At 38.9% G+C, this 27,833-nt stretch overlaps 1 protein-coding gene across 7 annotated transcripts in view; it reads left to right on the top strand.

The window, feature by feature from the left end:
* LOC139464043 (thrombospondin type-1 domain-containing protein 7A-like) overlaps positions 1-27,833 on the top strand; it is a 402,501-nt gene that overhangs the window by 356,862 nt on the left and 17,806 nt on the right. For 5 of the 7 annotated variants that reach the window (XM_071245558.1, XM_071245560.1, XM_071245559.1 and 2 more), the window contains 3 exons: positions 16,016-16,222; positions 16,870-16,960; positions 26,384-27,807. In XM_071245558.1, coding sequence (XP_071101659.1) covers positions 16,016-16,222; positions 16,870-16,960; positions 26,384-27,536 — 1,451 coding nt within the window. In that variant the 3' untranslated portion in view covers positions 27,537-27,807. Of the gene's footprint in view, positions 1-16,015; positions 16,223-16,869; positions 16,961-26,383; positions 27,808-27,833 lie in introns of those variants that run through there. The other 2 variants (XM_071245563.1, XM_071245564.1) reach the window with 2 other exon arrangements.

A 27,833-nucleotide genomic window follows, 5' to 3' on the forward strand; every position in this document is an offset into this window, starting at 1 on the left:
CATTTTAACAGCCGCTTTCAGACTTTCATAATAAGATTCCTGAAAATGTCACCTGAGAAATAACAGTTGAACACAAGAGCTGTGAACTTTGACTTGTGTGCTGCTACAAGGGCAGTGCACTCACTCTCCTGTCACAGTTCTAGCTAACATCATTATAGACATTGCTGGCAGCCATTTTCTCAACTCGGCCATCTTGAATTGGCCTGGAGCAAGACGTTACTCAACATTTTTAAGATTGAAAAATGTGTTTTAGGGATGAAAATTCATGCTAATGTACAAAATGGCTTAGATAAACAGAATAATCAGTCATTGAGAACGTAATATACATCACTTTTAGCATAAAAACATCAAAGAGCATAAAAGAAGTGCTTGATTCTATGTCTTGAGAACATATGAATATTTGACACAGCAAAATATGAATACATGATACTTTTTATGGATAGCAACTTCTTTTTTTTTTTGGTGACAAGGAACAAAAGAAGTTGCTGTCCATACAAAGTGGCATGTATTCATGTTCTGACAACTTCTAAATGCCCATCAAAGACATTAAACAAAGCATGGTTGTGAATCAATATTCTGTTTATTTTGTGTCGGGCATAATGATACAGAGGCTGTTATTGGATTTAGGGCCACCTCCGGTTATATTGAGGCGTATTTGCACCCAGGCAGTGAATCCTGTGATCCTCCCGAGCTGCCCCCTTCTTGTAGACTTGCATCTCAGCGTAACCTTCATGGACTCACTATTGTAAGTTTGATAGTGAACCAACCCTGATTCCTTGTAACATAGGACCCTTATTTACCTCCCAGGTGAAGATAAGTATCATCCATACAGTACTTAATACTCAGTACTAGTAGTTAAGTTCTCAGTAATGATTCTACAACACATTCACGACATTGGATGGTATTGACCTATTCCCTGAAGCAATGTTTATCTGTGGCAAGGGGTTTTCAAGGGTGGTAATTTGTGGTTGGCCTATATCCCAAGTTTGCCAATACCCTGATATATGTGTGATAATTATGATATGTATCTTTGTTTACTGATGAACCTGATTCAACACATGAGAGTGCCCTTGATCTCTGTTTACAGATGAACCTTATTCAGCACATGTGAGGTCCCTGCACCTCTGTTTACTGATGAACCTGATTCAGCATGTCAGAGTGCCCTGTATCTCTGTTTACTGATGAACCTTATTCAGCACATGAGAGGTCCCTGCACCTCTGTTTACTGATGAACCTGATTCAGTACATCAGAGCACCCTGGATCTTTGTTTACCGATGAAACTGATTCCGCACAACAGAGCTCCCTGGATCTTTGTTTACTGATTAACCTGATTCAACACATCAGAGCTCCCTGGATCTCTGTTTACAGATGAACCTGATTCAACACATCAGAGCTCCCTGGATCTCTGTTTACTGATGAACCTGATTCAGCATGTCAGAGCTCCCTGGATCTCTGTTTACAGATGAACCTGATTCAGCATGTCAGAGCTCCCTGGATCTCTGTTTACAGATGAACCTGATTCAGCATGGCAGAGCTCCCTGGATCTCTGTTTACATATGAACCTGATTCAGCATGTCAGAGCTCCCTGGATCTCTGTTTACAGATGAACCTGATTCAGCATGTCAGAGCTCACTGGATCTCTGTTTACATATGAACCTGATTCAGCATGTCAGAGCTCCCTGGATCTCTGTTTACAGATGAACCTGATTCAGCATGTCAGAGCTCACTGGATCTCTGTTTACAGATGAACCTGATTCAGCATGTCAGAGCTCTCTGGATCTCTGTTTACTGATGAACCTGATTCAGCATGTCAGAGCTCCCTGGATCTCTGTTTACAGATGAACCTGATTCAGCATGTCAGAGCTCCCTGGATCTCTGTTTACAGATGAATCTGATTCAACACATCAGAGCTCCCTGGATCTCTGTATCCAGATGAACCTGATTCAGCACATCAGAGCTCCCTAGATCCCTGTTTACTGATGAACTTAAGGATGAATCTGATTCAGCAAAACAGAGCTCCCCGATCCTTCTTTACTGATGAATGTAAAAGTGTATTTTGAGTAATGTGTTTCCTAGACATCGTGACATGATAAACACAGTTTGTCCCCAGGCCCCAAGAAAGTCCCTTCCCTGAAGTTCTCATGTTGGAACTTCCTCCTCAGAACAGTGTGTCATCAATGTATAATTGGATATAGAACCTAAAGTAATATAAACATTAGTCAGTCATTTACATAATTCCACACATAGTTGTATGAGGTGTGTGGTAATATTTACACAGAAATAACATTTATATAGTTACGTTCATCCAAATAATGACAAATGAGGTCTTCTTTGGTTGCAGTAGTGCATGTTTAAAGTCATGATAACATAGCTGTCACACACTTCAGTGGCCTATTGTTGACAAAGTTAACGTTATGCATGTTGAATTGACAAAAATGATAATTCTACAGCATCTAAATTTCTTGCTCACAGATCGACAAACTAGGAACCGTCAGTTGTCGCTATGAATGATATTTCTTCCAAAATGATTTCCATATCATACCTGTGATATTATACAGCTTTCCAAATAACTGAAGTTATGTTATGCACAGGGCAGTTTGAGCTGACACAAAGATTATCCAACGACTCTTGGTTGTTCCATGTGGCTGCAGACCATCCAGATTGTCTGCAGCTCATTTCCTCTCATGGTTTTTAAGTCTTAGTTCTAACTTGTATGAATGATAAAAAATCAACATAAAAAAAGACAGAAAATAACAATTTATTTTATTACTAAAGTAGAGTGTATTTAAATAAGACTGAGCAAGTCTATGAATGCTCTTGCTCATCTCTCCACTTGGCTCTGCCTAGAAGTGCACAAGTCGCTGAGGCAATAATTATTTGTTTAAATTTGTTTAAATCATAAGTGCTAGATTAGTCCCTATAAGAGACTGGAGTCCTGTACTGCCCACATGTCTATACTTGCCTAATAGGAGGATAGAATTACTACACATCCATAGACTTTTCTTTCAGTACAGCCTTGGAGCAAGGGTAGTCTCTGCCTGACCCAGCAGAGCCCCAGTGACAGTAGCTGAGGGTGTTGGGGGAAGGCTTCAGGGGCCGTGGGACACACTGAATAACAACATCAGCACTGTTAGCTTGCCTTGATCAGTATACATATATGAATACAATAATCAGTGCAAAAGAAAATTTGATTTTGAATCGAAACTGCAATTAATATTTTCTAGTGTTATAGTTTTTAATGTGACGGTCACATGTAAGTTCCAGACGTCATCAGTATCTGGGAATCAGAAAAAACTGTGAAACAAAATGTTATGAGATGGCCTTACATAATTAACTTTGTTCTTTGAGAGAATATGAACCAAACGTAAATGATACGGAAATCATCAGTGAGCGTAACTGCTCTATCCCTGTGTTATGGGTTCTCGAGCCCCTAAGAAGTATTTATCATTACATGTCTAATAACAATCCCAATACACTAAAACTAAGTCTAACCTTTGAGAACATTTATTCTGTTAACAGTTGGATAGTCAAATGACTATGCCTTGTTCATTTTAAAGCGATAATGCCTTGCCGAGCAAGACGAATCAATCAGGCACCATCTTGTTACTGTCACATGATTTCAAACCCCTCCATTACAGTCAAGTTAAAAATAGATGCACAACATGGTCAGTCACATGAAATTACAGATAGGAAGTTTACAAACAGCAGCTGATGCATTGTTGGTGCATACAATAGTTCTGAAGCAAAATTATCATCGGATCAAGTTTGATTAAATACCTTGAATACGTCATGAAGTATGTCGTTACGTCTACCTTGAATACGTCATGAAGCATGTCGTTACGTCTACCTTGAATACGTCATGAAGCATGTCGTTGCGTCTACCTTGAATACGTCATGAAGCATGTCGTTACGTCTACCTTGAATACGTCATGAAGCATGTCGTTACGTCTACCTTGAATATGTCATTTAGCATGTCGTTACATAAAAAAAAAAGTGGGACTCGAAAACATGACTTTGGGATACTTAATACTTAATAATGATAATACTTTAATACTTTAATACTTTAATACTTGGGATTACTGTAAGTAGTTAGAAATTATTTGTTTCTCTGAAATCAACAACACAACTCAGAGGCCACTATTTACCTAAAAGTGAAATTAAGAAAGTGAAAAAAGAAAGAATTGTTATACATACATGTTTCAAACCAACACTATAACAGTGTACATATTAAGGAAAGCCTTTCCATCATGAAAAGATCTGTTTATGCACAGTTTTTTTTAGGTGGCCATAGTTTGAAAGTAATTTGATTCAAGGACTCTGCACTTGGAGCCTCTTAATTGCACCACAGACACACTGATCTACTGTTGGTCTCAGACCCATAATAACTGGCTTTAAGTGGCATGGCAGAAAAGATGCCTTAAAGGTTTTATTCCACGTGTCACAAGTCAAAGCAGGGCTAAATTGTGATTATATGGTTTGTTAATACCAGCCAATAAAACCAGTCTGCAAAGTTCATTATCACAGGAATCATAGAATTTGAGTGTCATATATTGATTTTGCGTCTGGTATCCAAAGACATAGAAATTGAGATTCTGTCTGGGAAACGGCTATTTGATGTAAGGATGCAGCTATTTAGGGTTGCTTGGAGCTGTACGTATATGCACTAAGTCACTTAATAACATGATGAACTGATTATAGTTTAAGGGGTTAATTTGGTAGTTGTGTGTGAGTGAGTGATTGGGTGAATGTTGTTTTCATCAAAGGGAATAAATCACAGGATGGATTGTCGTGAGAGCAGAAACACAAGTTTGAGATCTGTTTGAAGTAGCAACATTGCATATGTATCTTGCATGATCAAACTATTTACCCAGATATCTTAAATCCCTCCTAGCAGGGTACAGGTGGTCCAGTGGTCCATGCTGTCACAACTTGCATGTAGCTACATCTTGTAAATAATCGAATCTGAACCAGACAAACCATTGGTTGATATCATGAGCAACAATCATTGCCAGGCTCAACTTGTCGAGTGATATCAATAAATAGAAGCACAAAAACCTTTCCATAATCCTAAGAAATATCTGCTGAAACCTGAGTGTATTGTACTATATCATAAGCATGTGTTTATGAATCACTATGTAATAGTGACGATACCAGGTGTTCCTGAAAAGGTGAGTATATCCTGCCCCACTGGCGGCACCCATCACAAACACATGCAAAGGCAAGGCAAGTGTTCCCCAGAACAAACAGGGGAACATATGGTACACATATGAGTAAAATCCTTCTTCTGTCAGCATGATCTTCATCCCAAATGAAGTATACATGAATTCAAAATGTCAAAGCCACATAAACAATCTTGATTATCTGCCAAAACAGATTCCATCGGGCGTAAAAGGCAAAAAACGATGAAACTGTTTATGAATAGATCACAGAACATCAGTGATGACACCACGTGAGGTGATATCATGTAAGCATGTCCTGCTCTACCAGCTGCACACACTCACACAGAATAGGTCTTCAGCAACCCATGCTTGCCGTGAAAGGCGACTATGCTTGTCGTAAAAGGTGTCTAACAGGATCGGCCGGTCAGGCTCGCTGACTTGGTTGATGCATGTCATCGATCCCAATTGCGTGGATCGATGCTCATGATATTAATCACTGGATTGTCTGGTCCAGACTCGATTATTTACAGACCGCCGTCATATGGCTGGAATAGTGCTGAGTGGCGTAAAACAACCTACCAACCAACCAACCAACTTTATAACTGGCAAGTATGTAGACAGACAAGGCAAATCTAAAACAGAACCAGCCTGCAGCATTGGAGTCTGAGCCTAGTTCAACACTAATGTACAGTTATTTCGGGAGTGTTTACAGGTAATAAATCTTCAGTAATATGTCTCTGCACAAGAGGACAGTTATTAATCAAGCCATTGGAAACCAAACAGAACCTTTGAAACAAGTTAGCACAATTGCACAGTGATTCCTATCCTGTCTCCAAAGATGTTTATCTTTTTCTAAACACGAGATTATGGCTCACAACTCTCAACATGAAATGAGAAATGAATGCTTTAAAAGATATATTGTGTAATTCCAGCACGCCAGAGGATCCCGGGAGAACAATAAACTAGCATTTTGGAAATAAGATTCACGTCTTAAGTGATGCTGATCAGCAGATCTGGGTTAGGAACTGATTAGGAATGAATGGTTCCCATCTTACTTGGATGTAATGCAACAAACTACAGAAATCTTGACTCACTCAGACTCATGTACATCAATTCACACATGACTTTCAGAAAAACCAATCTTCCAGATTTTAATTTCAGCATATTTTTTATTTTCTTCTAGAGCAAATGTACAAAGGTGCATGAACTCAGGGACCAAAGATATGCTGTTGAACATTTTATTTTTTAAAATATTTTCTTGTTGCCCCCTTCAGCTTTTCTACTCCTTTTGATTAAATTTACAGTGTTTGTCAACATGTAGCATGAAGCGTGGCGCCTCAGATTAACATATCAATAGTGACACAGCTTATATGGAACTTGTTTCGCCCGATTATGTTTCTAGGTTTGTCAGCACCATATGCATGCTCGTGGGTTTCACCGAAGTGGTAAACGTCTGAGACCTGCATCACTTCGGGCTTTCCTCCCACATTATGATGACATGCCGTGATATAACTGGAATACTGTTAAGTGGCGTTAAACCCAACTCACTCACTCACTTATATGGAACTACTTTGACTCCTCCAGTGTTCATCTCCCCCACTGGAGCAATATGCTTGAAGTGGTTGTGGCGGTTTATGTACGCCAGGGCGACATTGGGGTGAAAATAGCTCAATTTGACTCGACTTGTATGTCGCTCTTGCGTTACATTTCCTAACGAACCAATTAAGTTCGGATTTAGTGCACAATGCGTATAAACTCCCATGTCTAATCCTAATGAAAACACAACAAGGGTTTTAAAACAACAACGTAATCCATATCATATTTCACATCACCATGACACATAAATAAGATATCGTTCTTCTTTTAATAATAAAATAAGATAATAAAAAGTTTTGTTACTCTCATTTTATTCACAAAACAACCATCAACCATGTCACAACAATATATCATTAGTCCAAGTGAAGCAGTTCACTGCAATGGTCTGCATACTCCATTCTGGATATGGCACCATCCATCAGTCGTGCTCTAAGAGTCTGGAGTCAGTTGTCGATGTATCTCCTGCTCTTTGTTGGTCGTTTTCCTCCAGCTTCATGCTGCAACATCAACGTCTCATTGTTGAGCTGCTCCTTCTTTAGGAAGGCGAGAAACTGAAAAAATCTTGGATGGGCCTTGGATGCCAGTCTCTGCAGGCGGTGATGCCATCCCTCTAGATGGTTGTTAGTTCTTGGACCGTCGTTGCCAAAGTGGTTCCATTGCTCGGTGTGCAGGTGGCCCTCTATCCAGTGAGAGGTGACATAGTCTGCTAGGGATCGGCCTTGGATACCAGTCTCTGCAGGCGGTGATGCCATCCCTCTAGATGGTTGTTAGTTCTTGGACCGTCATTGCCGAAGTGGTTCCATTGCTCGGTGTGCAGGTGGCCCTCTATCCAGTGAGAGGTGACATAGTCTGCTAGGGATCGGCATCGGAATCTGCATCTTTGACTTTGTCAGATTTGATATTTTTGCTTTGGAAATACGGATGCTTAGTAAGATATTGTACGTGAGGAAGAGTCTTCTTTCTGCTGCGATACAAAGACATTCTTGTCGAAGGGAAGGTTGGCATGCTGGCAACTAGTGTCTTCATATCATCATTCCAAGCTCCATCTCTCAGCTTGTTGACTTCCCCTTCATACAGGCTCGGCAAGGATGTTGTGGTCTCTCTTGCCAGCTTTATACTAAGAATATAGGTATTTAATGGACTATTATCATACTATTATTAATAGGAATAAGGAATAGGAAAACAATTACCTTAATGTCAACTTGTTTGGGGTCATGGTTGTGCTCCCGGTTAATATTGGTGACCTGGTTATCTTTAGTCGAAACACGTACACGACATGTCTTTTCAAGACACTGCCAAGACTGCCACGTGTCTCTCTTCTTATTGCAACGGAACATAAACCCTTGAAAACAAAAAATCCTACCTCCACGATGGGATGGTATGAATTTGATGTCAATTTGAGCGTTTGCCATTTTGCAAGTAACTTCACATTCAACTTTTTCTTTATTTATGTCTGTTATCTGAATATCGCTCAATCAATTAATCAAAACCGCGGTAATAACGCTAACTTAATTAATTAAGATTGACACTGATTGAACATGCCACTATGTTTACTAAATCATAATTAATTACTGAGATGTGGTCATGGTGAACATACTTATCCTAAGTTAAAATGTACTAATCCTTTCCGTAAACAGATTAAAACTTCAAAGCATTACTGCATGTTGCTCTCGCGTTCAGTCTAAAAATTCAAATGTCACTCTCGAGTGACGACACCGGTTGTGGCTATATGTATGTTATGTTTGTCATACCCAGGTTTTTTACTAATTTTGTATTCAATTATTATCACGACAACCTGCTGCATCCCTTTGATGGTGAATATGACAAAGTTATGCAATAATACGCGAGGCGGTCGTTAGTTACATGCATGAAGTAACTGCTTGTTCAATGTCACATGGTACACCATAATAGTCCAGTCTCAATTTTTTCCCATGAATTATACCCATTATTGAATTTAATACTATGACAATTTTTACCAATAAAACACACTACTGACAAACAGTGGTAATAAAATTAATGAATGTTATTTGTTGCTTGACGAGAGCAGACTAGAATGGGAGTCTGTAGTCTACTGAACACCTTTGCCTGTTATTGTACAGTATTGGCGCCGACTGAACACATAGTCCACGAGGCTTACAAAGGCCTGCGGGTGTCTGTGTGTCTGGCAATCGACACTGCAGGCCGTATAGAGAAGTGGTCCGTCACGGCAAGTCTTTATTACAGGACGGAATTACTCTCATTTCCTTCAGTTACAATGGTTTTCAGTGTTTTATTCTTTTTATATTCTCAATTGAATTTGATATCACAGATGCAGATTGTTTATGACTATTAATATCCTTGTTTGAATACCAAGCACTTTCCATTGTCCAGGGCCAAGCATGTGTTAGAGTTGGCGATACGGTTCAGACCCAGCAGGGGACATGCTTGTCAGCCAGACGGCACAGTTTGGCAGCATTTCATTTATAGATTTGTGTCCAATAACTTGGTGTTATATCAGGGGAAATACAGCCAAAAATTGAATTAAGGAATGTAGTTATTGTGTAACCATTACATCATTTTCTGTATTCACTCCACTGGATTTCTCTCCTTTATAAGTTATCTGCATGATTCCCACTCACAACATGTTACTTTGTTGTACATGTGCCTCACAGGATCCCATAAAGTGTCAGTCAGGGGTGGATCTGATGAGGGTGAGTGAGTGAGTATGGTCTTACGCCGCTTTTAGCAATATTTCAGCAGTATCACGGCGGGGGACACCAGAAATGGGCTTCTCACATTGTACCCATGTCAGGAATCAAACCCGGGTCTTCGGCGTGACGAGCGAACGCTTTAACCACTAGGCTACCCCACCGCCCCTGGATCTGAGTAGAAGGCTGGGACGTGTGTGAGGGTGCGGATGTGTGTGTCAATGTGGGGATGTGTCAATGTGGGAATGGGGGGATGGATAAGAAGGGGGATGGGGGGGGGGGGGGGGGGGGGGATGTGTGTGGTGTGTGGGTAATGAGTGCACCCCATAATAAATGTACCTGAATTATCAAAACAGAGAGCATCAACCACTTTGAATCTTGAGCCAACCTTAATGATTCACCTGCACCCCTCCCCACCAAAAGTAATAAGTTGGAGGTAGAATATAAATTTGGTTAGAACTGGTTTCTTTCAAAGCAATGTGAAACAAACCCCACACACTCATTCCCTCTTTTGAAAAATAGTCTTAAAAAACTATACTTAAACCATAATTTGGTCAATTGTTACTTTAGTACATATTATATTTGTTTATCTTCCAGCTGACTATGTCCATGATCTAAATGAATAATAAGAACAGGTTGGTAACATGAATATGTTGGGTGGAGACCAGTGTCAACACCTTGAGTCGTTATGTTATTTTGTTTGTTGTAACACCGCACTCATTAATATTCCAGCTATATGAATAAAAGTCTGTAAATAATCGAGTCTGAACCAGACAGTCCAGTTATTGACTTCATGAGCATCGATCTATGCAATTGCAAAATGATGACATGCATCAACCAAGACAGCGAGTCTGACCACCCGATCCCATTAGTCACCTATTACGACAAACACAATCGCCTTTTACAACAAGCATGGGTTGCTGAAGACCTATTGTACCCCGGATCTTCACGGGTCACCTTGAGTCGTGATTGTCTCCGTTCCAGACTTATTTTCCTCCTCATCCCAGTAACAGACTACTAAGTACATCTGATCTCCATCAGAGAAAGTAGGCCAAGAGATTCACCTCAATGCTGGAAATATGGGACAGGCGGTATATATTCCCAATAAGAGCAGGGTACTCAACATTTTAGATTCGTTTGGTTAAAAACTGTTTGTGTTTAGCATGTGCATGAGACGTACAGGTTGTTGGATTAACTTCAGCATGAGGCTGTGGACAAGGGATGGGTCATTTGAATCCTTTGAAGCATCGGGAATCAAAGACCAAATAATTGTGCATTCCAATGTATTCCAAATAAAAAATAGCATTATTATTTTTTTTAAAAACGCTTTAAAAGTAATTGTTCTCTTGGGTGAATTATGATTGAGTGGGATGTTTATCAAGTGTTTGTTAATTTGAATGTTAAGTAGTGAGTGAGTGAGTGAGTGAGTGAGTATGGTTTTACGCCGCTTTTAGCAATATTCTAGCAATATCACGGCGGGGGAACGTTAAGTGGGATGGGTGATTTGATTTGAATCCACATGTACACTCACTCACTCACTCACTCACTCACTCACTCACTCACTCACTCACTCACCATTGGAAAATCCAGAGCGGGGGTCCAGACCTATCCATTTCTTATAAATGAAATATGATGTGTTTGAGACTTTGATGTTATCAATTTGCAAACAGATATATGTTTCTTCTTTATGAAGTGATGTGAAGGATCAAAGCCAATTGGACAGGATCAGTGAAAGGCTTCAGCAAACAACTGTGTATAGATAGATTGATGTAAATGTACCAATATACACTCACTCACTCACTCACTCACTCTAGATATATTGATGTAAATGTACCAATATACACTCACTCACTTTTCAGGGAGGTCAAATTGTAACAAAATATCATTTTGTCATGTTGTCACAAAATGAACATCAAACCACAAAAATTGAAGGCCAAGATTCTGACAAGCAATAACCAGTTGATAAGCAATGTACTTGCTGTCAGCAAAAGTTTCTCAAAGTTGTTTTGGGCAGCAGAGTTTAAAGTGTTAGTTACCATGTCAAACTGAGGTCTCCATTTTGACAAGTTTCCATGCACTAATTTCCCATCAGCTACCACTATACATGACTGAAACACTTCTCACTGCAGACACAAAATCAATGTGTAAATCCATCTTGTGCTCCCAGCAGGGCAATACTCTACACACACTTCCCAAGGAGGTGATAGAATATACATGCCCTCCACCATTACATAATAACAAACTGCAAATAACAAAGAGCAAACTGGTGCTTAACCAAACAGGTCTGCAGGAGGCCCTTTGCCTCAATTGAAGATTGGGCGTCTTTGTATAACAACTGGAATGTGGTACCATAAGGACCTGCCACTGTATCATGGCCTCGGCAACAAACATGGCTGGTGAAACATGGTGACTGTTAGAATGTCTGTACATAGTACCAGTGAAGATACGGGTAGAATACATCTTCAGCAACCCATGCTTGTCTCCCTTTCATGAAGATCTGGGTTGGAATAGGTCTTCAGCAACCCATGCTTGTCTCCCTTTCATGAAGATCTGGGTTGGAATAGGTCTTCAGCAACCAATACTTGTCTCCCTTTCATGAAGATCTGGGTTAGAATAGGTCTTCAGCAACCAATGCTTGTCTCCCTTTCATGATGATCTGGGTTAGAATAGGTCTTCAGCAACCAATGCTTGTCTCCCTTTCATGAAGATCTGGGTTAGAATTGGTCTTCAGCAACCTATACTTGTCTCCCTTTCATGAAGACCTGGATTAGAATTGGTCTTCAGCAACCTATGTTTGTCTCCCTTTCATGAAGATCTGGGTTAGAATTGGTCGTCAGCAACCTATGCTTGTCTCCCTTTCATGAAGACCTGGATTAGAATTGGTCTTCAGCAACCAATACTTGTCTCCCTTTCATGAAGACCTGGATTAGAATTGGTCTTCAGCAACCAATACTTGCCTCTCTTTCATGAAGACATGGGTTAGAATTGGTCTTCAGCAACCAATACTTGTCTCACTTTCATTAAGACCTGGATTAGAATTGGTCTTCAGCAACCAATACTTGCCTCTCTTTCATGAAGACCTGGATTAGAATTGGTCTTCAGCAACCAATACTTGTCTCTCTTTCATTAAGACCTGGATTAGAATTGGTCTTCAGCAACCAATACTTGCCTCTCTTTCATGAAGATGAGCAACTCATTGATATAATTGCTGGTTTGCCAATGATTGTATGCTTTCACCGAAGTAGTAAATGTCTACAACACATGTCAATCAATCCTCCCTCCAAAGCTTACTCCATTGCACTCTAGAAGATGCTTTCAGATTATACCTTTTTAAAGTAACCGTTTCATCCAGTCAAATTTAGCCACCTTTGAAGTTACTTAGTTAAAAATTATTGAACGACTTATAAAAGCAAGTGAGTATTTTTAAATTAAATTTCATATTTATATAAAAGACAGGGTTATGAAATATTTATGTTTTAAAAGATTTTGTATGGAGTTGAAACCATTTTTTACATCAGGTCTCCCTAAACACCCAAAAAACTGTTGAAGTCAATTCTTAAATATGCTGCATTTGTTTTCCAGAACCTCAAAGTGATGCCTTTAAGTGCTTAAACATTTCCAGGTTTATGACTCTCCCAGAATTGTTGGGCTTTGCACAATCCTCCCATTGAACCTGTCATGTTTTGACCTCTAGCTGCAAATATGCCCATAAACCCCCAAATAATGGAACTTTTATTACCTTTGAAATTTAGACCCAACAAGGACCCATGACCCATGAGGTGGTCTCACCACGGGCCGGGGTACGGTCAGACTGCAGAACGGGTTGGGTCCTCGGGTCCTTGTTTTCACATATTGACCTTGTCAAGAGCAATCATTTGTTTTATTATACTGAAATATATTAGTATTATACTATACTGTCTTCTGTTTCATTACAGTAACTTAGCTGTGAACCATAACATGTTCGTACTAGACACCATCTTGTTTTCTAGCAGACGAGTCAATATTCATCACGTAACAAGTCAATACTGATCATGTGACGAGTCAATATTCGAGGTCAGTGTCAGTCAAATGATTTCGGGGTCTTCTTTGAAGTTTATTGTTTCGTCGTGTATGGATTAACCAATGGCATTGCAAGATTCTTAATAGAGGTATAACAAAGAAACATAAACCTGTTTAACGGTTCAATTCCTTTCAGAAATTACTAATACAGTATGTAAATTGTGCTGTAATGAGTGGGTAATGTGCAGGAAAAGAAAACATCAATCTTTTTGGCTTATGATTTTTGAAGGCTGATTCTTGGATTTCCACCTGGAGTTGAGTCAGTGTGTATCACTGTAGACTGTCATGTGACTACTTCTCAACCAATCAGGGGACAAGGTTGGCTTAGTTGCCTAAGGCACCATAATTCAGTTGTGATAATAATTAATGGGTGAAATTCAGTTTCATAATGACCTGAGCTCTTAAAATATTAATTGAAAAATAAGACACTCTGGTTAAATGGCAATTGAAGGGAACAAAAATTTACTTATTAAATTTGGTTATTGTCAAAACAAAGTCATAGACATTAAAAACATGATAAACAATATTTTGAGTGAATGATTATACTGTTTATCAGTGACGGTATGGTATAACAGTAATTATTATGCCTCAAAGTGAGATTGACCAATCAGAGAGTAGAACTACTGACCCCACATGAGCCGTATACCATCAGTAAAAATCCAAGATGGTTGTTACTGACCTACTATGAGACCATATACCGCCGTCAGTAACAGCCATCTTGGATTTTCCAACACCCACTCCTCATTTTCACAAGAACATTCTGGTATAGAAATTCGTTATTTGACGTTGTTTTGTGTTTTAATATAATTAATTGTGATGTGCAGAGACTCACAACGGAAGTCACTGATTTACAAAAAGCAACGTCATAGAACATAATATAGATGACGTCACAAACAAGAAACGTGACTCCAATGACGTCACACAGCAATAGATAGAATAGATAGCAGCCCGTCGTTAGGGATAAGCTGACTGCTATCAAGTTACAGTTGACTTCAGATTCCTGTTAAAATTGATAGAATTATAATAATACTGCCCGCATGTTATAACACTTGTTTAAACATTCACATTTAGTGCATTATATATTCCATTTTTAACGTTTGTGTTTACATAAGAGCATTGTATCAGAAACATATGTATGGGTACTGTCATTTATGCTGATTGTAAGTGTCAAGTTTTCACTTTGACAAGACATGTGCGATGAACATACCAAATAGTGTAAACTTTTTGGCATAATAAATTTGTTATGGTGTCTTTAGTGGCTCGATACTGAGTCATATTAGGTTAGCTGTATGACACCGTATACAGCCACTAAAGACACAATAACTAATAGTATGTCTTATGTCTCTGACATTACTAACAATGGTATAAAACTCAGTCCAACCCCAAATGCAGTAATTCTGCATATTTACATTTTTGGGGCAATGGTATAAGTCTTGTAATGAACCAACCATTTGATAATCCAGGGTGAGGTGGGGACTGAGATTTTGTATTGAACTGGATATTTGTTCAGCTACAGGAGCAAAAGCAGATATATATTTAATCAAACTTATGAGCCTAAATATTATTTTTGAAGAAACACCTTACAACAATGTATTTAATGGAGAGAGAGAAAAACACCCCTCAGAATATTAAACAGTTGATTCCTAATAAAAGAAAGCAAGTTTAAATTCTCTAAACAATTTTTTGAGTAATGGTGATCCTGAAATTATAGAAACGTTGGAAACCCCTGAAACCCACCCTCCCTTACTAACAGACCAGCATGAAGTGGAGGTGACCTCCCTCACTAACAGACCAGCATGAAGTGGAGGTGACCTCCCTTACTAACAGACCAGCATGAAGTGGAGGTGACCTCCCTCACTAACAGACCAGCATGAAGTGGAGGTGACCTCCCTTACTAACAGACCAGCATGAAGTGGAGGTGACCTCCCTTACTGTTAGACCAGCATGAAGTGGAGGTGACCTCCCTTACTAACAGACCAGCATGAAGTGGAGGTCACCTCCCTTACTAACAGACCAGCATGAAGTGGAGGTGACCTCCCTTACTGACAGACCAGCATGAAGTGGAGGTGACCTCCCTTACTAACAGACCAGCATGAAGTGGAGTTGACCTCGCTAACTGAAAGACCAGCATGAAGTGGAGGTGACCTCCCTTACTAACAGACCAGCATGAAGTGGAGGTGACCTCCCTTACTGACAGACCAGCATGAAGTGGAGGTCACCTCCCTTACTAACAGACCAGCATGAAGTGGAGGTCACCTCCCTTACTAACAGACCAGCATGAAGTGGAGGTCACCTCCCTTACTAACAGACCAGCATGAAGTGGAGGTGACCTCCCTTACTAACAGACCAGCATGAAGTGCAGGTGACAAGAGACGACTCTTCAAGCTGCTGGATAGGTTTCAGTGGAAATGTAGGAGTGCATAACATTACGATCATTTTTTTAGTCCAACTGAACCTGTCACTGATACAGAGATAAGCTGTTGCATATTTTGATTTCAATATTGATTTTCCAGGTGCATGTGATGAAAGACTAGAACCGCCACAGGTTCTCAAATGCCAGCCACCCTGCCTGGCAGACAAGTCGGAGTGTAGCGATACCAACGTGTGCCAGTGTCGTGGGGAGCTTGAGGCGCTGTACCACCCTGATGGCACAATTGAACTCTGTGTAATGGACAAGAATCAAACCACAACGATCCTCACCACTTCTGTCACTCTGCCAGGTAAGTTGGAGAATCAACAAGGCTTCATATGCTGTGAAAATATATAACACTACATATATCTTATATATACTTATGTTGATAACTTATGTGCATAGCGTTGGCAAAGTTGCGTTTCCTTTTTTATTAAATGTGTTTTTTCAGACAGTGCCAGGGGAGAATTCAGGATTTTAAATAAGGGAGGTCCCGCTTGGGCCATTTTTAACTTCACTGGGAGGAAGGATTCCACCCAAAAGCTTTCCCCAAAAGACACCAACGCTATATGGAAATCAAAGTAGACACAATTTATGGATAAGAACTTTTTTATTTACTGTTTTTTAGTTGTTATCCATAACTTGTGTCTACTTTATCATCTGTCAACTACTAAGTAATGCCTATCAAACAATTCATATGGAAACTATAATTAATTTTACTTTATCAACCAAATCAACATGTTATCATGGTAGGCTATGTGCATACAAAAAGTCATCAGATGTGAAAAAAGGAGGGAAGGTGACCAGATAACATTTTTATCTCGTCTTGTGACCCCCAAAAAATAACATTTTCACTGCTCCATTCCCAAAGTATATAACTTTGTCAAGTAACACAACGGGATAAACATGTTATTTGACAAGAAGAAAATAACACCTATGATATTATTGTGTTCTCAGCGGATGGCGCCAGCAATATCTGGATGTATGCTGTGATCGCAGTGGGCACCATCTTTGTCATCTCCGTGGCAGCTGCGCTGTACAACATGTGGTGAGCCCCATCTTCATTGCTTATTGATAGATCACTGCTACAAGGCTACATTACTCATACTTCATATCCATTCAAAATCAATATTTTGAAGGTAAAATACTAAAACCTTCATGTCCCATTGGTGTAGGCTTCTGGTGTCAGAGGGATGATGTGGCAGACTGATCTTGCAGGTGATAACAGCTGAGCTGTACAAGTTGCAGGTTTCACTCACGAGAGTGAGTGAGTGAGTTGGGTTTTTGACGCCGCTTTGAAAGGTGTTTCAGCTATCTCATGTCTTGTCAGCTTCGTGTAAGAGAAAATCCTGGAAGTGATCAGGTCTTAAACGTTTGCTGCTTTGATGAAATCCATGGGTACAGGGGTTATGTGGACTATGGGAATATGGGATTCAAACTCTCTGCACAAGAACTGAGGATGAGATGTCTGCAAGTGTTTGAACTGGGGTTTAATTGTACCCTATCAGCTTTCAGTCACAGTGTGCCTGGTCCGGACTCGAACATTTACAGGCTGCAATGATACAGCTTGATCACTGCAGACTTGGCATGAAACAAAATTCTCTCACTGACTTGATACAGATGGCTGGTGTTTGAATCCTACATCAGGTCATAATTAGTTATCTCACCTTACATTGAAATACTAGCTTCTGATTGGTTAAGGAGCGAGCAATCATTTTCCATGTAGCTCGCTCAGGTAGGCCGCTCATGTAGCTGAGAAATCAATTGTAACACACCTTATGTAATTTGCTTATCTTGCATAAGTTTTCCGAATGCATTACGGAAAGGGAAGTAACTCAGTTCATTTTCATCATCTGCTAGCTGTCAAATTGACTGAATCAAAACTGTTTACTCAGTGAAATTTCCGACACATTTTCCCGGTCAATATGAATGAATGTTGATGAGATAAATTCATTGAGCCTCTGTATAAGCTCACACACAGAGTACATCACACCATATACCCCAAGAGATCGGTTGACAACTTACATTGTGAGATTTACATCTTCTCCTGCCTCCGTCCAAAACGCCCCACAGTGCATTATGATAGCACCCCATCTGCTGATGAAGCAACAGTGCTGTGTTGAAGTCTTTCTGTACTTGACGTCATACTTTCATACTTCGTCCAAGCAAACACCCAAGGCTCATTTTAAGATGATTATTGTGTCTAAGATATGACACTGAAGAAATAAACCACAGTCACTCTCTGTGATTAGAGGGTGCTGGCCATGTTATTGGCTCCAGGGCACAGATGAAATTGAATTTTGAGGACCAAACCAACATGACCCTCTTGTTCTCAAACTCGGGATATGAATGATGATCTGTCATGCCCCAGGGTGTTGGGGTCAATTTTATTTACCGTATTCGACGTAATAAGCGCCCCGCTCTAATAAGCACCCACGGCGATATTTGCTAATATATTGGCTAGTGAACAATCTCAATTAGCACCCCTTCCGATTGAAGACTTATTTATGCACTCTTAATTATGGGCAATTAAATTCTGGAAAAATACATCTGTCGTATATAAACATTTTAGGCTGTCAGCATGAACCACGAAATATATTTTTCAACTCTGTTTTTTTTAACCAAAATAGTATCTTAATAAGAGCCCCCTATTTCTAATTTTGTGAGAGCCCTGGGCGCTTATTGCGTCAAATACGGTATTAACAAGATACGTTTATTTCAATTACTCTGTATGATGCATCCACATCCAACAACCATGCCGTCTCTGGTTCATCCACTGTTTAAGGTTAGTGCCGAAGCGAGCCTGAAGGTGCAGCTGATGTGGCTAAACACTGACTTTATGTCAAACACAGTTCAAAAAGCTTTTATTTTGACAGTTTATGTCTTTAGGTTATGGATATTGCTGCAGTTTTTTTTCATCGTGGTATAAGAGCCTTCTCCCTCACTCACGCATTGTGTGCTGAGATACTGATATCAGCGTCCGTTTACTCTCTGTGGTCATTTAAATTTTTTAATATTTCTGATGTTCTCAAGTATTCCACATACTTTCTACAGAAAAATACTTCACAAAAAAATAGCTTTTCTGTCCTAATTCTTATTGTTTGATTAATAAATTGCAAGTAATTCTGAGATGTTTGATTGTCTAACAAAACAATTTTTTTACATGTACCAAAACTTATTAAAGCCATGCCCTAACTACGGGTTCCTGATTTGCTGATAATAGACGGACAACGCTTGTGTTGCATTATTACACTATATCATGTCACTGATTTTGTAATGTCTGCGGTTGTTTTTTTTGTGTTGATAATTTTTTACTCTATACTCACTGCCAAAAGAAACATGGACCATAGATACACATAGAGATGTATGTACATTAAGAAGAGATGTTTCCAATGTTTCCAATTAATGACAAAACAATCAGACAAGTGTTACCACAGAGTATCTTTATTCTTTTCATGATATGCTGCACATGATTTCCAAATGGCGCGATTTGTCATACCAGTTACCATGGAGACCAGGGTGAGACCAGGTTTCAGCAGCACAGGCCACCATGACATAGCTGGAATTATGCTGACTCTAGCACTAAATGTCCACTCACTCACTCACTCCATGGTTAATGAGCTAGCCCAGTGGGTAAAGTGTTTGCTGAAGACATGATACTACTCCACAGGGTACAAAAGGTGAAACTCATTGTTGGTGTGCCCTGATGTGATGTAATTTAAAACTTTCTAAAAGGATTTTAAGAGCCAGTTATATTTTGTATTTTGTTCATTTTTAAGTTATGTTTTGTCTGTTTTAATTTAGTTCAAGGTTTTATGACTTTAGTCAACATGTTAAGCTCAAGAGGTTAGACATTATCTTGTAACTCATCACAAGTGATCAGTGGTCTGATGAAACTTGTCTGATCAAACTTGTCTGATCAAACTTGTCTGATGGTCTGATATTAGGCTATGTTGGGCATTGACAGTAAGACTGGCTATTTTTCTAATACAAGACCATCTAGATGATAATGTGTCAAGTTTAAATGTGGTATGGAGTCAGAGGACATTTTCAGTGTTTAAAATGTTTTATAAAAATGATATTACATATCAAGAAGAAAATTCAATTCCTTGTATACATAGAAAAAGTATTTAATTTTATGATTTAAAATGTTGTATAAAAATGGTATTGCATTTGAAGAAGAAAATGGAATTCCTTTTTTTAGAAAAAGCATGTACTTTCTGATTGTCCTTCAAGATTACTTACGTAAAGTTCGTCTGATTCTACTATGGTGCTGGAACTTTAAGTTGGTTTAATTCTGTAACGTGATCATCTGGAAGCCACAAAATGTATATGTCATCCTTTCCAATGTTGTTGAGTTGTTATAGGTCATGGACCTAAAGGACATTGTCACCATAGCATATTAATGACAGTCCAATCTATTGAATTATATCCCACCATGCTGTGTGATAATAGAGAGTTGTTATGGAAAGGGAAAGGCAACAAAAATCAATATTGTGCTTACTGCATGCATGATCTTCAAGATTGACATAGGAGAAGGAGCAAAGATGGGATAGGCAGAGGGATTTAAATTTCCATTTTGGGGGGATGTTCAATAATACCGGGCAGTTGAGGGGCCAGTAGGCTTCCTGTTACCAGGTGCTAGGTGGCACAGGAGCTACCATAATACTAGGATCATGGGTTCAATCCCAGATTCTGATGATGAGCGCCATGTATTTGTGTCAAAGACACACTTCTACACACAGACATACCACTGAACCACATGTCAGAGCTGTTCTCTCCTCAGCACCTGGGATCAGCTATCACTGACTGGAGACAGGGGTTCTACAGAGGACAATTACCACTAGTAGTTTACCACAAGTAGTTCGTTAACAGTGTGGTGTGGTGGGGTAGCCTAGTGGTTGAAGCATTCGCTCGTCATGTCGAAGACCCAGGTTCAATTCTGACATGGGTATAATATGTGAAGCCCGTTTCTGGTGCCTCCCGCCATGATATTGCTGGAATATTGCTAAAAGCGGCGTAAAACCATACTCACTCACTCGTTATCAGCTAATAATCTGCAAATATTGAATAAAACCATTAATCCAAAAACAATATACAATATGAATTTCATCTATATATATTTTTGTCAACTTCGGTTTCACTGGCCATATATATGCTGGTTTTTGGAGGTGTTGAATATCCCAACCTTCACAGTCATGCATGTAAAGTGTATGAAATCATTCATGCCACTGCATTCATTATGCATTCTATGGCTTCTCTGATGGAGAAACTTTACCGACTGAATAACACAATAAGCAGTCACGTGTAGTGAAGTGTATCAGATATCAAGGTCCACTGTGGCATGTTGTATATTCAGGGTTTCAACAATGACAAAAGTCAATTGTAGGCACAAACTGAATATCACAGCATGTACAGTCAGATAAAGTGTATAAACATCTTATCACAGCATGTACAGTCAGATGAAGTGTATAAACATCTTATCACAACATGTACAGTCAGATGAAGTGTATAAACATCATATCACAGCATGTACAGTCAGATGAAGTGTATAAACATCTTATCACAGCATGTACAGTCAGATGAAGTGTATAAACATCATATCACAGCATGTACAGTCAGATAAAGTGTATAAACATCTTATGACAACATGTACAGTCAGATGAAGTGTATAAACATCATATCACAGCATGTACAGTCAGATGAAGTGTATAAACATCATATCACAACATGTACAGTCAGATTAAGTGTATAAACATCATATCACAACATGTACAGTCAGATGAAGTGTATAAACATCATATCACAACATGTACAGTCAGATGAAGTGTATAAACATCTTATCACAGCATGTACAGTCAGATGAAGTGTATAAACATCATATGACAACATGTACAGTCAGATGAAGTGTATAAACATCATATCACAACATGTACAGTCAGATAAAGTGTATAAACATCATATCACAGCATGTACAGTCAGATGAAGTGTATAAACATCATATGACAACATGTACAGTCAGATTACACAGTAAGGTTTTGTGTATAATCATCACAACATACACAGTCAGTTGGTGTAAATGTAAGCAAGGTTTTACTCTAGAGTATAGTATAGGATAGGATTAAATACACTGGTAGGGGTTTAAATTCACTAGGGAGAATCATCCTGACACTAGAGAATTTCATCCCCCAGATAAAAAGTAGTGTAGCATAATATTCACTCTTACATAAACATCATATCACAACATACACAGTCAGGTGTTGTGTATAAACGTCATATCACAACATACACAGTCAGGTGTTGTGTATAAACGTCATATCACAACATACACAGTCAGGTGTTGTGTATAAACGTCATATCACAACATACACAGTCAGGTGTTGTGTATAAACATCATATCATGCCAAGCATCTTTTCCACTATATTCATGTCCTTGGAAAATATTTTATAATGTGACTGGTATATATGCAAATAATAAGTGTTTCTTCTTGCGAGTATACTTGCACCTCTGATAAAATTAAAACAATAAGTATAACAGCCAATTATCTGGGTCTGGGACAGGTAACTCGGGTACTCGAGTCGGGTCGGATAGATACAGAAAAGGACCTGGATACCCACAGGACTACCCAGACCCATAGTTTGTCATGTGATATATTGTTTAATGACAAAAATAATCAAGAACTCTATGGTTCCACTACAAGTCACTAGTGTCCGCATTTCCTTTTGACTTTTATATGTTTGAATAAAGATAAAACTTCAGTCAACTTCAGTGTATGACCAGATCGTTTTATACGTGTATATATATACATTTTGACCAGGGCTGGTCAAACTATTCCTCATCGGACATTTAGGACCTATCTCTTGAGACCAACATGGAGTGACACAGTTATCCCCAGACAACTGGATAACACGTAACCAGGTCCATTTTTTGTTGAAGCAGTGGCGTTCTCTTGTCATGCCAAGGCCCATGGTCAATTCCCTCCCATGGGTGAAGCCGTTGTCTCATGCCCCCTGCTGTGATGTATTGAGAACATTGCTGTACTCACTGATTGTGTCATCATACCAAGGTTGTCCAATCCATTCTTAAACATGGCCACCATGGCGGCCATATTGCAAATGTTATTTTTGGCCATAACAGCCATTTCTGCATGTATCATTATGCAATCTGATATGCAGCAGGTATGATGTTTTTAGTACAACATATAATATGTTCTTCGGTTTAGTTAGATTTTTTGAAAACCTACGACCTTTGATTTTTATGTACCCGTTTTTCTAGTGTTACTGCATTTTCAACATCTCTTTTGAAACTACAAGGTCTATGAAGCTGCGTGAATGATTTTTGCTATGGTGTCCCTTAGAATTGCCGACAGAATTTTTATCCGATATTAGTAAAGCCTGGACTGAAGCCATATTTAGAAACACATTAATGGTTATTATGATGCCATCCCTGTCATATAGCTGGAATATTGCTGAGTAAGGCGTTAAACAACAAAACAACCAACCAACCAATACCCCAATACTGCTTCACTGATGAAGCTAGAGTTTGGAATGCAGGTTCCTTCTTATGAATACATCTGATCATTTTCAAATCACTGTGCTTTTTTTGCTATTCATTTGGGTCAAAAATCAAAATTTTAAACAAACCTAAAAAATCTTCTTTTTTTAAAAAAACAACAGAGGGCTTAACTTTGAGTAAATGGGAATGACTAGGAGAAGATCCATGTTGATTCAAGGCTTCACTATTTGCTCTCGATCAACATTATTTTTCTAGAACTTTAGCACACATATTTCTTTATCTCAAAATAGATGTTTGGTCAAAGGAATCTGATATGATTGAAGTGTCATAACATTATTTAATCACGATCAACAGTCTCTTTGTACAATCCTCTTTTTATCTTGAAAATAGTCCATGTTTCAAGTGCAACGCTTTCCTCGCTTTCACTCTATATCATATTGAGAGAGTACAAAAAGAAAAATCAATCAATCTAAAGTTAGTTATCTGTCTGTCAGATAGCTACAGATTGGCCATAAAGTCTTCCCAGTGAATGACGGCGCAACTGGTTGCAGCAATTGGTTGGCTGTGGAAAAACACGACAAAATGTGACATTCTGCATCCCTGTTACTGGAATGAAGAAGTAGTTTTGACACGATGGAAATTCATCATAATTTTTCAATCGATGTCTTTGATTTTATTGTTGTTCCTCATATATGAGAAATTCTGAATTGCTGATTCGTCATTACAGTTCTCGATGAAATATAGTGTATTTTTATAACAAGTGTTTTCCGTCAAACTATTCATTTCAATGAGAATTTTAGTGTTTAGATTTTAATGTAGCATGTAAATGAATATCGCAAAGATGCCGAAGGATGACAAATAGAATTTACTGTTAAGTTAAATGATTCCGAGAAGATTGTGAAAGTGCATTTTGGGCATCAGTGACAGAAGCATCGTCAATCGGCCGATTGATGAGAGAACTTCTAATGGCACATTCGTTCATTTTTCATAAATTTAGTATTAGTATTTAGTCTACACACATTAACCATTTCCTATAAATTTAAGTTGTATCATTATTTGACCCCAACCCTGACATGACAGTTTTGTGTGCATCAGGAGACACTGGTTGTAGGTTGTATGTGCATTGCATTAGCATCTTGATGGGTGGAGACATATTCTTGTTGCACTCAACTCTATTTTTAGCTCACAACCATGTGGGGCTTTCCCTTTCGTTATATTTTTTATAAGTTTTGTAGAGATGTTATGATGGCCTAATCTCGCGCATTTCATCTTACCATCCCGCAATGTTATATTTCACGGAGATATGACTGTGTTGGAATAGAGCCATTGGCTTATAGAGAAATTGCAAGAGGTTCCATCACATTTGATTAGCTAACCAAACAGCTTCTCTGGTGTTTATGTTTGAAAACAAATTAGACCATGCCCACCAGCAGACTACTGTTTTCTCATTGGCTGATAATAGGGAGGGCGGGGCTTGAGTGGCATTACTGCGCTGAACGAGGTCACTGATTTTGTATCATTGTCTGCAGGTTTTTGTGTTTATGATTAAATATTAATGAATAAATTATATAATTATAAGAATTGATGCGGATTTTTACAGTATGCACACTGTTTTGTACGTTAAGTGAATTTACACTGTGTGCATGCTGACTTTACATTTATACCTCCATAAACACACAAAATAGTCAAGTCTTAAGCATAGCTGACAGGTTACCTCAAGAAATTGGTCAAGTGTAGGGAGGGTATTATTTCTTATAAGGCGACTTTCAGGAAACATTACACTGACCCATGAAGATCTGGGGTAGAATAGGTCTTCAGAAACCCATGCTTGTCGTAAGAGGCGACTAATGGGATCGGTTGGTCAGGCTCACTGACTTGGTTGATGCATGTCATTTATCCCAATTGTGTGGATTGATGCTCATGATGTCAGTCACTGGATTGTCTGATCCAGACTCGATTATTTACAGACAGCCGTTATATGGCTGGAATATTATGGAGTGCGGTGTTAAACAACAAAACAACCAACCAACCAATCCCCCAATACTGCTTCACTGATGAAGCTAGAGTTTGGAATGCAGGTTCCTTCTAATGAATACATCTGATCATTTTCAAATCACTGTGCTTTTATTGCAACAACATTACACCGGATGTATGCTTGAAGAAGTTATCAAATGTTTCAAAATGATTTTGCTATCTTCACATAACTATTTGTTTGATTTGTTTGGTGATACTGTTTGGTGATACTGTGTGGTGATACTGTTTGGTGATACTGTTTGGTGATACTGTGTGTTATTTTGTTCTAGACCTTGTTGTTACATTCATGTTCAGTAAGTCACTGTTGTAGGAGCTTTTATTCATTATATTCATTTTCAATTTCTTCCGTTCATCTTTTCTGATTTAATTTGCTACTGTTTTGTGTATTTCCCACTTTATTTTGAATGTTGAAAGTATCCATAAATATGTCTTGAACTTATTCAGAAATATGATATTGTTAAGCTATACAATATACATCTGACAAGGTTTGTGATGTCATGTATTGAGAATGGTGTTCGGCTGTTTCCTCATTACATTTAGGGTTTTATGTGCTCTTTGAAAACATATGGTTATTAGGACATTCAAGTTTAATGACCTTGTAGGTGTTTAAGGGCTTTGTCTTTTAAACACCTCCGTAAAACTTAATGTGTTTGAATGATGGGCGAAGGTGTGTTCTTTAATGCATGTATTTCTCTGTAGATAAGTTCTTAGGAAAACATTATCCTTACTTCATGTGAGCCTAAAGTTCTTTTAGTATTGTGAAATTAGAATACTATCAGCTAAATAATGCTAATGCTAAATATGAAGATTTTTTAGAAATTTTAGATTGAAAATGAAAATTCCTGAGTATATTTTCAACATTCACTCCCCATTTTGTGTCAGCTTTTGTCTCAGTTTGTTTCTCCTTTTTTTGCTTTTTAGTGAGCTGTTCCGTACCGGTCCACGTCCAAGACGTCGTGATGGCAAATCCAGCCAAAATGACCTCAGAGGTTCTCAAAATATGAATGAGAAAAATGCTGAAATGGACGCCCTATACAAGCAGTGCAACCAGTCTACAAATGACCTGAATAAAGACCTCGAAAAAGTCCCTGACCACATGCAGAATGTACGTCTACTGCATGGAATAACGGCTGATGAACGTCCCTCAAGGAGTGCTTGTCCCCATGTGTCGCAAAGATTTTACGCATGTTTGTTTTGTAAAAAAAATCACGAAAATTCAGAAAATGAACTGAATCAAGCTAACCTTACTAATGAGAGCACTGAATTGACCATACGATCAGCATGCCTTTCCAACCGTGAACTCGATCTAGATCTACCTTCCCCCGTGTTGTATTCTAACATAGGAGAGTTGCAGTTTCACTCCAGCATGTTAGAAGACATAGACAGACACAATGTTCCCAGTAGGTCTTCAGTAGATCGTTGGAATGAAGACAATTCCTTAACGTCACACTTCGAACATGACTCCTATGCATGCAGCCTTAACACAACTCAGAGTTTTGATCGTGAAACTAACAAATCAAGTGATTCAAAGTTGTTTGGAGACGACATTCGGCGTGATCCTAGTCTAGTTAAGATGCAGAGTCAGGACTCTAATGACGAAGCAGTGTTGTCTTTGTATGCATTGCCACATAAATCTCGTGTTGCCGTGCACTCTCCTGAAGACAATCAGGAGCTGGGAGGAAGCATGCTAGAACCTACCACTCACCTGTGGCACAAAACTCTCAGGCCTGTAAAGCCATCGTATGGTGCAAGAACCAGAGATGAACCCAGCTTAGACAAGAGGAGTTCCCATGGCGGACCTCCTCCACCGGTTCCTCCACGCCAGTACAGTGAAAGGAGCTCCCCAAATGGGAGTGCGGAAAGACTTGATGTCCACAGCCTCAGTGCAGGCAATATCTGTGATATGGACAGGAACTCACGGCGAGGAGCTGCACAAAGATCGTTTTGGTCGCCCCAGATAAAAAATGATCGGACACATCCCCTTGACACTCGTGAATCCCACAGTGTGAAAACTATCCCTGTGCTTAAAGTCAATGGGGAAATAACAGTGGACAAAAAGGAGACAACTGTTTAGTGTGTCCATCACACAGCATCATATGCTTCTGTTGTAACAGATATATACTACACAAAAAGAAGTTAAGGAACACCCAATTCTTTCATATAACAATAGTTGGGGACTGGTCATGAATATTTTATAGGGAGAGTCATGAAAAAGTGACACACTTAGATTTTTTTCAACAAATATTTTTATCAAACTGAACATTATTTAGGGACTGGTTATTTAGTATGATGTGTGTGGTGGGTGTCATGAAAAAATGTTACATGTATTTTTTTTGTATTTTGTTTTTGGGGGGTGGTTTCTTTTGGGGTT

This window comes from Haliotis cracherodii, unplaced genomic scaffold, assembly GCF_022045235.1.
Source record: "Haliotis cracherodii isolate W230 unplaced genomic scaffold, xgHalCrac1.p SCAF_16, whole genome shotgun sequence".
NCBI lineage: Eukaryota > Metazoa > Mollusca > Gastropoda > Lepetellida > Haliotidae > Haliotis > Haliotis cracherodii.